A 16,496-nucleotide genomic window follows, 5' to 3' on the forward strand; every position below is an offset into this window, starting at 1 on the left:
GAAAACAAATATATTATGTTTCTTTACGGAGAGCCGGGCTGAGTGGCTCAGACGGTTAAGGCGCTGGCCTTCTAACCCCAACTTGGCAGGTTCGATCCTGGCTCAGTCCGGTGGTATTTGAAGGTGCTCAAATACGACAGCCCCGTGTCGGTAGATTTACTGGCACGTTAAAGAACTCCTGCGGGACTAAATTCCGGCACCTCGGCGTCTCCGAAGACCTTAAAAAGTAGTTAGTGGGACGTAAAGCGAATAACATTATATCTTTACGGAGAATAAATAACAGTTCTACAAACAATAAAATACTTCGAAGAGAAACAAACTCACGTATACTGAAATGTGGGACACTGAGTGCCCCGAAGCTACCACAGAGAACAGAAGCAAAGCTCTGCACATTAACAAACCGTTATTCAAATGCTGGCTTCCTCCAAAGAAAAGTCACGTCATATGGCGTTCTCAGATAGTACCAGCATAAATTGATAGCGAGAAGAAATTTCTCTGGGGCTCCCAATGCCCCATGTTTCCATTCCAGGGTTAATCGCTTCTCATGTATTCTCTGAAATACACTGCCTAACAAAAATGTTAAGCACCCAGAAGGTGTGGTCCAATATTATCCCCCTTTTGTATACATGCATACAATTGATGTGTGAATGTGTTTAGAAGGATATGTAATGTGTAGAACGCCCATCAGAATGCATCCTGATGTTGATACATTGTTACCAGTCAATTGCTGTGAGTCAGTTAAGCAAGACGTGCAGAGAGGACTACGTACAGGTACAAAGCACCCGCGCATTAGACAGCTCATCCACTAGTTGACAGCATTTGGCAGAGGCCGCATTGTGGGGCTGCGTGAGGCTGGTTGGTCGCATCGTGCAATTGCCAGGAATGTGGGTCATTCAGATGTCACAGTGACCCAATGTTGGACTCAATGGTGTCCATTCACGTTATGCAGGTTCGGGTCGACCAAGAAACACAACCCCGAGGGTGGACCGTCGTATGGTGCGCCAAGCATTGCGGGACCTCATAACTTCGGCACCCGCCATCCGCGAACATGTACTGAAGACTCTACAACATCCTGTGAGCTACCGCACAGTGTCTTGACGACTCGCATCCGTCCTACCCTTTCATGCGACGGTTGCTATTGACACCAGAACACCAACGCCTACGTTTGGAGTGGTGCCTTTCCCGGAAGATTTGGGCAGAGGACGAGAGTGGCGTCACATCATGCAGTGATGAGCGTGCGGGTTTGGCGGAGTCGAAGACAGAGGGCAGATCTTGCTCGTATTGTGGAAAAGACACGCAGGTATAATCCCTGGCATCATAGTGTGGGGAACCATAGGATATGCGTTCAGGTCACCTCTAATATTGCTTCGGCAGACTTTGATGGCAAAGTGATACGCCACAGACATTCTGCGTCCGCACGTCCTATCCCTTATGGCACAGTGCCCTGGGGCAGTCTTCCAACAAGATAATGCACGTCCACACACAACACGTGTGTCTATGGACTACCTATAAAGCATGCTGAGGTCCCCGCGTGGCCAACAGGATCCCCGGATCTGTCCATCATTGAACACGTGTGGGATGACATTGGAAGGGGACTCTGTCCCAGTACCAACCTGCGGGATCTGGAGGGACAGCTGCAACAACTGTGGACGAACCTGCCTCAGGAGAGGATCCAAAGGCTGTTTGACACAATTCCAAACCGCATAAGGGCATGCATTGCGGCAAGGTGGGGGTGCGACACCCTAGTGACCGCCTGTAACCGCCAACGGTCTTATCTCTTTCATCCCATATTGTAATCACTTCAATAAAGGCACGTGGTCTTTCAGCACGTGTAGTTTCATTCACTTTCAACCACTCATTCTGGGTGATTAACTGTTTTTGACAGGCAGTGTATTATTAGTCAGTTTATTTTAAGAATTTAAGTTCGTCATTTTAATTTCCTGCAGCGACTAGGGAATCTTAGGGCACATGCCATTACATTTTCAATGGTAAATAATTTTGTGATCAATTCCCGTTTTCTTATACTACTTCTTCTTATTCTTCTTCTGGTGTTGTTTCCTCACAGAACAGTGTTGCCCATTTAGGAGTAATTTCTTATTTTATGTTTCCCGTGTAAGATTTGCCATATCCTGGATGTCAAATAACAATCGATGTTTCCATGTCTAGGAAAATATTCTCTGTTAACACCATCGTGTCCTTTCTATCTTTTGTATCTTGCCTCATATGATGAGTTGTACCAGACTGTACTTATCATTTTGGAAGGTGTGGCCAAAATAGGCTGCCTTCCTGCATTTTGTGAGGGTTAAACCTGAAGGACTGGTAAAGACATTCGCTTGGAGTGTCGTTCTGTACGGGAGTGAGACATGTACCCTTGATGTGGACGAACTAAACGAGAAGAACTGAGGCATTCTAATTATGGTGTTATCGAAGCTGAAGATAACACGGATCGACAGGACTCAAGCAGAAGGGATTCTGGAGTTGTGGAATACATTAAAGACCAGAACCGAGCGAGTTAGCCGTGCGGTTAGGGGCACACAGCTGTAAGCTTGCATTCGGAACATAGTGGGCTCGAACTCTGCTGTCGGTAACTCTGAAGAAGGTTTTCCGTGGTTTCTCAGATTTACACCAGCCAAAATCTGGAGCTGTACGTTATTTAAGGCTATGGCCAATTCCTTCACATTCCTAGCGCTTTTCTCTGTAATCGTCGCCATAAAACATATATTTTTCGGTGCGACATAAAGCAAATTCTAAAAAAACATAAAAGTAACTAATGGACCTGTCCTGTTCCGCAGCATTAGTTATAAATAGGTCAGATAACTCGTCTTGATATGCCTGTCGTAGTCACGTGGTTGTGCCAATCTGTTTTTAATACTTTTATGAACGTTTTATACCGGTATACAATAAGTGATTCATTCGTTATGTAGTTTATAACACTTCTTTCCATAGAATATTCAGTGTGCTTCGATCATTCGGGTGTGAGGATCTTAATATTTTCAAACGATCTTGCCCGAGATAGTGCAACATACAATGATTGGCCGTGAATGAATACTGGTTCGGGTAAGTAGATCAAGTATATTACCTTTACAACCCATTTGAATAGATATTCACTTTTTCAAGGCTTTGTCCCTGCGCTTTAGTCATTCAGAAGGCTAGTCGACTTGATACCATCCCGTCCATGCTTATATCGACTATTTTCTCTTAGGAGCATGTAAGATATTAGGAATGTTCTGCCATCTGTTGAGTATATTTAGAAGTTGGGTTGGTGAAGGTCAGAGAATCAAAGTTTATCTAGGAGAGAATAGTATTCTTCCTAGGGATGGGCATGAGCGCAGCTCGAGCGGCTCGAGCTGATGACGTCACTGCTCGATCTAGGTCGAGCAGTACTCGAGCAGGAGTATGGCCTGCCATCTATGAGTGATTACCTTGTACTAAATCAGATGAGTGGCAATCTTCTTTGCTCTTTTAATACTAATGAAATGAAACCAGTGTGTGTACAGGAACACAACTGAACAAACTATATCCTCACCCGGCAATTTCAGAAATAGCTTGTTACATTTCGTACCATGAAAATAATATTTATAATGATAACGCCTTAACATTATTAACGGAATACATTGAATCCCTTACACAACATAGGAGTATATGGATTATATGGTTGTTATCCTAGAGTAATATTATCGCCTGAGAAATGATACGGCGTAATATGTAAGTAAGGGCCAGTTGTACGAACAAGGAATAAATCTCCGTATAGCTATTCCCGGTATAAGCAATTCCTGGTATATCCTCGAGAGTCTGTTGTACCATTCCACATTATTCCGTGGTTAGCTATACCGGGTATAACGCCAGTGACGATGAAGGTTGGCAATGCTTACGTCATAAAATCGACCCGCACTGCGATCTTCTACTGTTACTTTTCGACAACAACAACAACACCACGTGTGCATTAGTAACTGTGATTCATTTTTTTGCTTGTGTTTGAAGTAGTTATTGAACATCATGTCGCAGCAGCAGAAGAAAAGGGTAAATTTCTTCTATGTACTGGTACATCTGTTATAGGCCTTACCTAACCCTCTGAAAACAAGTAAACGGGTGGGAACTGCATCTAGGTTGTGCAATAACTTCTCCATGTTAATTTAAAATAAATTTTCTATATTCTGACATATACATAATATGAGGAGGAACATTTCATCGACACATGTAACAAATGATACTGACAAAAGATTGGATTTTCCATATACATATACAGTACAACAAAAACTGGATCTGTAATAGAAGTACTTGAGAAATACAGCAGGCCCTATATTTTCAAACACACATTCCATTGAAAAAGTAGTACATGCTGTCCATAGGCAACGCATTGTCTACCCATGTAAGAACGCTGTAAAAACTTCTACGTGTAACACATATTGTCTCAGAAATGAAGCTGTACATTGAAAAGACCATGTATAACACACCCCTATATGGGCATCCAACTTTTCTTTCCAAATTGTCATGACATACATAGTATGAGGGAGTGTTGTCAGTCTGGAGAGGCAGATCTCCTCCACTTACAAATGAGTCATCTTAAGAATTGTATCAACCAAATTTCACGTGATTTTCTGCCTTCTGTTAAAAGCTCTAATTTTCTTAAGTACTCTAGACTTCTGATATGGAGACCTTCCAGCTTTCGTATGTTAATAATTTATTTTTTGAATAAATATAATAATAATAATAATAATAATAATAATAAATGTAATGCAGGGGTGTAATATGTATTATCACATTGTATATAATTAATATTTTAGTGACTTACACATTTTCACACATTTTTTATTTTCAGAAATCACTTGGAACAAATATTCACCAGGAATGCTGAGGACTCCAAAGCATCCTGCTTTAAAAGCTGGCAGCTACTCGATCGACTCGGTACCGATCCCTGATGTTCTCAAAGGTGAGAATCGTGACTAACACACACACACACACACTCTCTCTCAAACTACCAACAATACAGACATTTAACTATTAATCAAAAAATTCTACTAACAGACAAACTGTGACATACTCAAAATAGACCATAGAAACATAAGAATCCAATCATTTGGAGACAATACAGCTGCAATATACTGCATTCAGAAGGGATACTTTTTTATTAATGTTCAAGTGATTAGTGATCCTAACCTTCAAATCAGGGATGTATTTGCTAGATGGCCAGGTTCTGAACATGATCGTACAATATTTAACTCCCATGTCGGAGCACGGTTTGAAGTGGGGACAATTAATGAAGTGGTCTTGTTATGAAATCATGGATGCCCTTTAATAAAAAGTGTTTAACTCTGTGCTACTTACATCCTAAAATGAGACCTCGAAACCGTTATAAACAACAACATAACACACACACAGAACTCTGTGAGGAGGATTATAAAGGTCTGGAAGAGGCAATTTCTCGTTCTTAGCTTGGGACTGTGAATCAAATGTTGGTCAACGTCTTTATGTTGACTTCATGCACCATGTTCTACAGCTGTATTAAAGATTTGCATTGTTTGTAACTCTCGCGAAAGTTAACATCATGCTAGCTGACATTTTCTGGGGGAAAGATTGAGGAAACGCAAGAATCGTAACACTGTGTTAAACAACTCATGGTAGTTAGCCTTCTTTTAGCAACTGTTCATGAATGTGGGCTTTAATTTAATTATTTCATCATTATCCGTTTATCTTCCAGGGTTGGTTCCCCCCCTCGGACTCTCAGTGAGGGATGCCGCCTCTGGGGCACTGTCCTGGAGCGTGAAATTTTGTGTTGAGGTTACAACTGGGGATGAGGTCCTGTACCTAACCCGTGATGCTGAACAGGGGCCTTGTGGGGGAATGGAAAGATTGGAAGGGGTAGACAAGGAAGGAAGAGGAAAGGAAGTGGCCGTAAGTTAGGTACCATCCCGGCAATAGCCTGAAAGAGAAGTGGGGAGACCACGGAAGACCACTTCGATGATGACTGAGGAGACAGTCGAACCACCTTCTACTTAGGTGACTTCCTGAGGCTGAATCCTCATACCAGTTTTCAAATATAATGGCAAAGCCGGGAATCGAACCCGGGCTTCCGGAGATGGCAGCTAATCACACTAACCACTACACCACAGAGGCGGACTCTTAATTTAATTATGATCAAAATTAAATTTCCCTCCCCTTTAAATACAAACTTTGTGAGTACCCACAACAAACATTATTATTATTATTATTATTATTATTATTATTATTATTATTATGATTATTATTATTATTACAACTTCCCCATGCGGAGGCTGCCACAAGGACAAAGTATGTCGACTACACAGTATTTTGTCTTCTACGTTACTGTTGACTTTGCTATTGTGCCAGGTAGAGAAATCACCACAAGGCTCAATACCGTGCACTTGTTCATGTTTTGAGCGTGTGTGCATTCAGTGAACTGTCTCACACTAAACAAACTATATACCTTACATTTAAAAAATACCTTTTTTAGTGATAGATTATGCAAACAGCCCAGCTACAAATATTAATTAAATCATTAACTGTAGATAATCTTGTCAATTTGTGTCCCACTGCAATTACATTCTGCTGGCATGTAAGTGAAAATAAGAAGTGATACAATATTATAATAGGCTTCATTTCTCTTATTCAACAGACCAATCAAGTAGTCCTACTCTGCCGTTGCAGATGGAAAATCATGATGGTATGTACCTATTATGACAAAAAAAAATCCTTTTCTATACTAACAATTAGTATGAAAATATAAGATTGCTTTTATAGTTGCAGGTACTTCGGGTACCAACACAAGAGAGGCGGAGGTGGAACGTCCTCTACTTAGTCGGCGTAAGCCAATATTTAGAAAGAAGAGCTTACCACTGTCTGCAACGGGGAAGAAAATTGAACCATGGGTCACAGCGAGGACTGAAGTAGCTCAGCTGCAGAAGAGGCTACTGGAGGAACAATTGCGAGAAGTGCAGAAAAGAGATGAAAGAGAAGCAGCTCTCTTTCTTATAAAGAAAAGGAGCTTAGAACTAGATATAAAAATTAAGGAGGAGACCCTTAAAAATCTGACAAAATAAAAGATTTAAATATGAAGAAAAGTTGTTTCATACAGTTCTGATTGAAAACCTGAAGCCTAGATCCAAAGTAATCCACAAAGTTATCCCTAACAGCACCATATCCCACTGCTCCTCTCTCATCTTCAATTGCAGCATTGATAGCTTCCTGAAGCTGGGGGTCTATTTCAGGTAAGTCCTCGTTCATTTCGACTGCTAAATTGTGAAGCACAGCACTTGCCACAATTACTGCTTCCACCCTTTCAGTCTTCAATCTAATTCCATTTACCAGTACTGGAAAACGCCTCTTCCACACCCCATATGTCCTCTCAACTACATTCCTTGTTCTTATCTGTGACTCATTGTACAGATTTTCTGCGGGTGTCCTTGGATGTGTAATGGGAGTTAAAAGGTAGGGTGTTGCGGCATACCCTGAATCACCTAGAAGGACACGATTCCCCATTAGACCACGTTCAAATCGAGCTCTGAGTGCAGAATTATTAAAAATTGTTTGATCATGTACAGCACCTGGCCACCTTACAACTATGTCAATAATTTTTAAGTCTGCACTGCTCACAGTCTGCACTTTATAGGAAAAGAAACCTTTCCTTCCCCTATATTCCTCTGCATTTTCTCCTCCTGGAGATCTGATTTTTATGTGTGTGCAATCTATTGCTCCTCTCACTCGAGGAAAAGCAGCTATTTAAAAAAAGTCTTGTTGTACGCAAGCAATTTCCATCCGTGTGTCTGGAAATTTGATGAATCTTGGAGCTTGACGAGCAATTGACTCTGCAACTTTGTGGATGATTCTGCTTGCAGTTCCTTTGTCAATGCTGCAGAAGTCTGCTGCACATATAACAAAATCTCCGCAAGCAAAATATCTCAGTGTTAGCAGCAGCTGGTTCATAGGGGAGATGGAATGATTCCTGAAAAGGAGAAGCTATTATTATTCCTTTATTCTTCTTTTTTTACTTTTAAAACTATGACACTTTGTCCATTATTAGTGTAGCTATTCAACTGTTGTTCTAACCTAACTGAGCCCAAGTTGATATTACATACCAGTTAGCCAAGCCCACTGAAATGCATGCACCAACTGACCCTATGAGAGACATTTTCCCACCATTCATAACAGGGACTGGCTGCACAAGGAATGGCATTACTAGCATCGCTCATATCTCGGCCACTTTAATATGGACAAATCTAAGGACGAGGCAGGCCAATAATAGTAACAAATTTGATCTAGCCCATACCCACAGATATACTTCACACTAAACATTAGGTCACGCCAGCATAATGATCACTTTTCTAAGCTGAGTTACGAAGAATATTTAGATGTTCCATTATGTACAGTAGGCTAGGTACTAACATATAGACATGAAATTTTTTCGAAATATTTTCAAGAGTAGAACAATGAAATAGAACTATAGCCTGATGCCTTCTATCTGCAGTGCTCTTTCTTTCATATAGGCCTATAGTGATTAATAATTACATTTTTCGAATGAAGTAATCATGTGGAAGCAAATTCCTTTTTAAACAATATACCGGTTATTGTACGGTACTACATTGTTTGTACTGTGATATTAAGAATTGATTTTTCAAATCCCAGCAATTTCATATAGGCTACAGTTATTTTGTTTTTCTTCAAGAGATGCTAATGCGATAGGCCTACTATGGAACATTAATTAGAAACAACTTTTTATACTCTGTAATGTTCATACATTTTCGTAGAACTGGCCTAACCGCATTCTATTTTAACCCCACTTTTGTTAAACTTCTGTAGAATTTAAGGCATTACCGTACATTCCAAAATGCGGTAATAAAAATATGGGAAAACTATAAGTAAACTCAAACATAGCAGAAGAACACACAAATACACGGTGCGAATTTTAACAGTTTACTAAACATTACGAAAACCTCTTAAATCCTCACAAATGTTTTCCTGTTCCATACAACATTAAAAACTATAGAACAATTATAGGCTCACAAATCAAGAAATCCTGTGGAACTACTGTAGGGAAGCACGACTAGTTTTCCATATGAGCACATGTGTAACAAATTCCTAGTGACATACAATTCCAGAAAGTAACTTAAATTAAACTTAAAATAGGCCTACTTCCAACAACGGTAATAAACCTAGCTCTATATTTGATGATAAGCGTTGCTACACTAAAATTTAGACACAGCAGATTAATTTAAATCAATTAAAAATAATATTAGGCTAACCTACCTGTCAGTCATATGCTCCAAGCGATCGTTGATCATATCAAGAAGACGCAAAACAGTCTCTTTCGTCAAGCGAAATCTGATGAAAAACTCATTATCGTCAAATTTATTAAATAAATCTGGACGAGGTCGCACATTCCGCTTCTTCCTTGTTCTTAAAAATAAATCACGAAGGATTTCATCTTCACTATCAGACTCTATTACCATATCCGCCATGTTTATTCTCGGAATAACGCACTATCCCTCCGTCTCACGCCCGTATAACGTATTCCGAGGTTATACTCGGAATACAACTTATCCAGTCGTCGTACAACTGGTTTCTGGCGCTAACGCCGGAATAAGAGTTATCCCAGCTTTATTCCTTGTTCGTCCAACTGGCCCTAAGTCCGCCTCTGTGGTGTAGTGGTTAGCGTGATTAGCCGCCACCGCCGGAGGTCCGGGTTCGATTTCCGGCTCTGCCACGCAATTTGAAAAGTGGTAAGAGGGCTGGAACGGGGTGCACTCAGCCTCTGGAGGTCAACTGAGTAGAGGTGGGTTCGATTCCCACCTCAGCCATCCTCGAAGTGGTTTTCCGTGGTTTCCCATTTTCACACCAGGCAAATGCTGGGGCTGTAGCTTAATTAAGGCTACGGCCGCTTCCTTCCCACTCCTAACACCTTTCCTATCCCATCGTCGCCATAACACCTATCTGTATCGGTGCGGCGTAAAACCAATAGCAAAAATCCCAGGTTATATTATATCGGACGCAGGACTTCAGGTCTGTTCACATTTTTTTATTATGTAGGAGAAATAGTAAATATAGCATTATAATAAAACTGAACAGAATATATTATTAAAATGATACATACAATGTTCAGAAGAACCAAAAATGGAAGTAGCGACCAAGTAACGAAAGGAAAACCACACAAATACCATCACTATGCAGAGCTCATCGCCATGTCGAGCAGTCACTTCCATTTGATAAAAAAAAAGTAATTCTGGGCATATATGGATTTAATAAACTGATGCGTCCACTATGACTTACGGTACGTATGTATTTCTGTAGAATGGACGCTATCGCTAATGAATCTACTTCTACTCTAGGTGTAGTGCCGGAAGGTGAATATCAACGAGAATGAGTGCAGACGGAATTGTGGCTCGAGCCCTAACACACACTCCTGCTTAGCGCACATGCAAGCCTACGTCATGAGGGAATTCCGTGTTGCTCGATCTGGCTCGACCACGCTCGACACACCAGTTCGTGACGTCAGCACTCGAGCCTGCTTGAGCAGGCGATCGAGTGTCCCATCCCTAATTCTTCCATTATCAGCGGAAGTGTGTACTCTCTGACTTGTCAGATAGTAATCAAACATAACTGCATGCAATCGCATTACTAAGGATGAAAATCACACATCAGAATATAAAGTGTTAGTCGCTTAGCAACCTGCTAAGTATAGAATGTATTGCGGGCTAGGGTAAGCCTTCGTCTGCAATTATTGGAGTGTCATTTAATGATTTGATTTTAGGATTACTACAAATTGACTGAACTCAGAGACCTGTCAATGTCTGATGATTCACCGGCAGGTTATTCCAGAGATAATAAAAAATACAATGTAGAAAATCGGTTCAATAGAACGGCCGGAGAGCCTGGAAAACGCTGTTTTATTAAACGTTTTTAACTGTATAGATTAAAAAGCAGAAGAGACATTTCGATGGGACATGTTTGTCGTCCTTGTTGCTCGGGGAGTGATAAGTAAACGGTAGGCAGGCACCGCGTGCCCGCCGCCCGCCCGATGACCGAAACTCATTGTATTATATGACATGAGAGACTGTTACACACGATATTGGAAGGCGAAGTGAAGGAACTACCGCTAGAGGATGGACTGCATCTATCTGATTGTAGTAGACGTAGGCTGCCAGATGTTCACAGAGCTGGTCTTATGACTGTAAACAAGAGAGAAAGCTTCACAGGACTTCCCGGTTCGACGGTGTACCCCCGCGTTTGACGACGTGGTCTACCCCTTGCGATCTTGAATATTCTGCATTTCAAAGGCAAACATTTGGTTATTTTCCCGAAGCTTTAGGACCCAATGTAGAAGCTGTTACACTGAATATTTCAAGACACGCCAACAACTTTAGAATCAAAGGTTACAATTGCACAAAATATTTTTTACTTCAGAAACACCCGTATTTCAGTGCCAATTCTGCTTCTGATTTCCGCATCTGGATCTCATTCTTGCGATAGTCAGCGTCCTACGTAATTGGCTTGTGACACCCTGTCAATCTATTTATGAATGAAGATAGAACTGTGTTTGTTCTCATTGTCGAATTTCTTTCACTAATCTGAGTGGCTCAAACAGACGAGCACTGACATTCTGAGCCCATGTTTTGGGTTCGATCCCAACTCAGCCCCTTGGTATTCGGAGGTGATAAAATACGCCAGCCCAGTGTTTTACGTAGATGTAATTGCAAGTTAAAGAACTTCTGCGGGACAAAATTGTAGCACCTCAGCGTCTTCGAAAACAACTTTCATCAATTTGTAACTGAAGTGAAATTCATGTTGCGTTACTATTGAGGATGTAATAGCTGAGTGGCTACGGTTCAAATATAGGCCAATACATGTGTAATTTTTGGAACGATGTTTTACGTTCCATTAGTTCGGAAATCACATACAACTGAAGGTTCTATGTGAGCGAACTCGATATCAAGAAGCATGCCTGCTTTATTATCATAGACATAAACTAAAAAATATTAATTTTAAAATGACAAGACTTTTTAGACAAAAATGAAATTAAGAATGGTACTTTAGACCTGAAAGGAAATACGTGACGTTTTTTCACTTCTTAGGAAAAGCAGAGATGTGATTAATTAACACATAAAATTGTACAAACACGATAAAATATCCCCTAATTGAGATAGAAGCTACAAAATTGTTTGTTCATTAAACACGCAAGCATGCTCTACTATTATAATTTTGCAATATGGCATTATGCAGTCATTACTTTTATATGCTGTCTGTTAATAACCCCAGCTAGTTGGATAACATCGTAAACGTAATTTCGTTAAATATTTTAATGTGGTTGGAATGAGATAGGAGAACAGCATAACACATTTAATGAATTAACAGGCGTATTTTATGGTTAATGTTTAATAGCGGATCATGTTATGTTTGGGTAATAGCCATATTAAATATTATGCGATTTACGGCATTAATATTATTAGTCCCGCGTACACAAGGAAAGATAAATGTCATGGCCACACGTGGATATATACACTAGTCCCTTCGCACTCCATTCTGATGATTTTTATTTTTCGCCATCAGCACACGGACTGGTCTAATGCAGTTCTCCATTCCATCTCACCTTACTCTATCTTCCATTACTCTTCCAATCAGTCTGAGCACTAGTATTCTCATTATAAACCGCGGAGTCCTTCAGGTACAATCTGCCAGTCTCCGCTAGCTAATCAGGCCAACTCTTCGTACTCACCCCACCTCGACTTATTTAAACTCCCATGTAGGCTATATAGCTCACCGCCTTCTGAGTAAATTCCATGAACGTTAATATATTGTTCGGTTGACGTGGTTGGATGTAGTTCTCCACCCGACTCTGTTCTGGTCCAATCTCTTCATCACTACATAACTAGTACTCCTACATATATCCGACGTTTATAATCCATACACTTGCCTCCAAAGCTAAATGAACAAGTCACGGATATCTAGGAACGTGATAAACCTATCCCTCATTCGATCTAAATATCGCCAAATCGTTCTTTTAACATCTGCTCGCTTCAATACCTCTTCGTTTGCGGTACTATCGACTCCTATCACCTTTCGAATTCTTATATAACAACACATTTCTCTTTATTTCTACAGAAGTTATCGTCCGTATTTCACTCCCATATAGTCTAGTTCCGTGTCCCAGATAAATATTTTCGTACTGAATGATGAGAGACCATATTATTGTTTGTGATAAACTGGTGTCTTTTGAGTTTTTTTAGGCCACTGTCCATGATGAGTCAAGGGACTAAAATGCATTCGCGGAATCTGTGAAATGGCAGTGAGTGCAGGCGGGTTCATAGCCGACTGGTCCAATAAGCAGTCAGCGGGAAAGGAATAGAGACGAACAGGGAGCATCGCGTTGACGCTGATTGGCTGGGAGAGAGTAAAAGGACCATGCGTATTCAGGCTCCGTCTTCTCCTGAAAGACGTCATGCACAATCTTACTTTACTGAATCGTTGAGCAGAGTGGAGGTCATTATCACTATAGTAAGTATACATTCAAATTCTTACCGAGCGAGTTGGCCGTGCGGTTAGGGGCACGCATCTGTGAGCTTGCATTCGGGAGATAATGGGTTCTAACCTCACGATCGGCAGCTCTGGAGATGGTCTTCCATGGTTCCCTATTTTTCACACCACGCAAATTGTGGAGTTGTACCTTCATTAAGGCCACGGTCGCTTCTTTCCTACTCCTAGTCCTTTCCTATCCCATCGACGCATTAAGACCTATATGTGACGGTGCGGCTCCATTATAAATGTTCGCTCCTCTGTAGTAAGCATCTTAAATCTCACACGCTACTGACTACCTCCCCTGACCTTCACATTAACAGCACTGCATCCCACTCGGCTTCGTTGGAGCGTCGCCATTTTATACAGTATCACCGCCCGCCAAGGTCACTGCGGAGACTCTTTTCTAACGCACTGTACTACTACGCGTCTGTGTAGAGGCCTTCTAATTTCACGCCATTTGGACTGCATAAATCAGAAATTTACTGAACAACATATTGCACAGCTTTAATGAATATGTCAGAGTATCACCAGAAATATTTTAAATACCAACAACTTACGACATGGACTGGTATACTTTCCACCTTTCAAAAATTTAACAACTTCTGCCAGTTCGAAACCACCACCTTGAGATCCGGAGGCCAACATCCTATCACTGATCCACAAACACTAGTGAACCAGAATTTTTTTCGTACCGGTAACTGTATAAAATTAGTGTCAGTTTGTGGTAACAGACCACGAGAATTGTACTTTTATACATGTCATTACATGGTATTCGTGGATTTTCCGCTTATTCATTCTCCCTGTGGACGGGGAAGGTATTATTATTATTATTATTATTATTATTATTATTATTATTATTATTATTATTATTATTATTATTATTATTATTATTATTATTATATTCTCCTTTATTCGCTGTGACTAAGTTAGGACTCATGGTCCCCTCTTACACTTAACCATAATTCTTTAACAGTGTACATTTAAGAAAAATCTTCATCTTATCTCGGAAAATACGATTGCAAAGTAGAAGTAACATGACAAGAATAACATGAGCACAGTGAACGTTAATTCACAAACACATACGTTCACTCTTAAGAAATCATTCACCGGGTGAGTTGACCGTGCGGTTAGGGGCGCGCAGTTGTGAGCTCGTATCCGAGAGATAGTAGGTTTGAACCCCACTGTCGGCAGCCCTGAAGATGGTTTTCCGTGGTTTCCGATTTTAACACCAGTCTGTACCTTAATCAAGGCCACGACCGCTTCCTTCCCATTCCTAGGCCTTTCCTTTCCCATCGTCGCCATAAGACCTATCTGCGTCGGTGCGACGTAAAGAAAATAGCATTAAAACAACGTCATTCGTCTTGGCGGCCCACATGAGGAGATGCTCACGGCAAGACGACTTAAAGGAATTTAAAGTATTTATGGCTCTAATGTTATGGGGGACAGAGTTCCATATTTTAGTTTCATTCGCGACCAGGAATATCTATATGCTGCTGACCTGCTTAGAGGGGTAGAAAGGGTGCTACCTGAGCGTGTGTTACGTTGGTGAAAAGAGGATAGTAAATTAATTTGCAAAGATAAGTAGTAGGGTATGTTTATTTATTTATTTATTTATTTATTTATTTATTTATTTATTTATTTATTTATTTATTTATTTATTTATTTATTTATTTATTTATTTATTTATTTATTCACGAAGCACAAGATACTGCTACACTGAACAAATTTCACTTGTACTGTCAACAGACTAATTAACAAGTGTAAACTTGCATACTTTTATATATGTACTGATAACAACATGAGCACACGAGCACAACCTACTAATAACAACTGTTCAGATAGAAAACCATGAGAATGTTCATGTGCATAGCCAAGTCTTCGTGGGTCAAGATGGCGGTATAATCACTTCACATCAACTTATCCTGAAGAGACTGATTACACACCTAACGAATATATTTACTTAATATTCGCAAGATTAATACTGGCACATAGATGTTCCTATATTGTTCAAAAAGGGAATGTTGAGGATAATAAGGGTTAATATTACCATCATAGGGTAAAGAGAATATAAGTCTAATACAAGAGCTCATACCTCACTGTAAGTGGTTTACTTGTTCTCTCATGACATCAATTAGTACTACGTCATAGTAGGAAAATATAGTTAGTATACGAGTATTTATATGTACAATTCTCATGATTTGTGCGACATAATTTGATGATATTTTAGTGGGTGGAGGGAGGAGTGCACTTTTCTAAACACACTGTAATGTGCTCTTCCCAGTTAAGACACATTTATAACTACACCAATGTTTCTAACCGAGTTTTCATACGAAATAATGTTACCAGATAGAGTGGAGGAATGTTTTATTCTTCTCGGCACTAATTTGTTTCATTTGCCCAATAATAATAGATTTAGATTTTGATAGAGTAATTAAATATAGTTTTCATAGGCGAATGCGCAGATATTATGTAAGTCAGAGTTCATATAACCTATTGCTTGATTGATGTGAGAAATTTTGGAGTGATAGTAGATTTGTAGACCGTAAGCATAGAAGTGGAATTTACAGTGCCTTAGCCGTGTCGATATGTCGTTAATGAAGATAAAAAAGGGAAGTGGTCCAAGTACTAAACCTTGTGGCACTCCTAAACATGTCGTTACCCACTCAAATGACCTATTCTAAAGAATTAGGCCTACGCATTTTGCGTTCAGTAAGATATGAGAGAAGTAATCCTAGAGGTGTCTATCCAAGATGCAGTGATTTCAATTTAGCAAATCGTATTTTTATATTAACGGTGTCAAAGGCGCAGTTAAAATCAAAAAGTGCAAGTAACATAATCTGTTTTTCGTCCATAATACGTCTCATGTCATCTGTAACCTTCAATATGGCAGTGGCTATACTGTGCCCCTTTTCTTAAACCCGACTGCATTAGGTCAAAGAATGCGTATTTATTTAAATAGTTAATTGCACGTG

The 16,496-nt window shown here is 40.1% G+C and overlaps 1 protein-coding gene across 1 annotated transcript in view; it reads left to right on the plus strand.

Annotated features, from left to right (window-relative positions):
* Positions 1 to 7,079, plus strand: part of LOC137501001 (uncharacterized) — a 45,227-nt gene extending 38,148 nt beyond the window's left edge. Inside the window, exons 2-4 of the mRNA XM_068227825.1 lie at positions 4,820 to 4,930; positions 6,635 to 6,682; positions 6,760 to 7,079. Of these exons, the coding sequence (XP_068083926.1) occupies positions 4,820 to 4,930; positions 6,635 to 6,682; positions 6,760 to 7,058 (458 nt within the window). The 3' untranslated portion in view covers positions 7,059 to 7,079. The remainder of the gene's footprint in view (positions 1 to 4,819; positions 4,931 to 6,634; positions 6,683 to 6,759) is intronic.
* The last annotated feature ends 9,417 nt before the right edge of the window (positions 7,080 to 16,496 follow it).

This window comes from Anabrus simplex, chromosome 5 (genome assembly GCF_040414725.1).
Source record: "Anabrus simplex isolate iqAnaSimp1 chromosome 5, ASM4041472v1, whole genome shotgun sequence".
Taxonomy (NCBI): domain Eukaryota; kingdom Metazoa; phylum Arthropoda; class Insecta; order Orthoptera; family Tettigoniidae; genus Anabrus; species Anabrus simplex.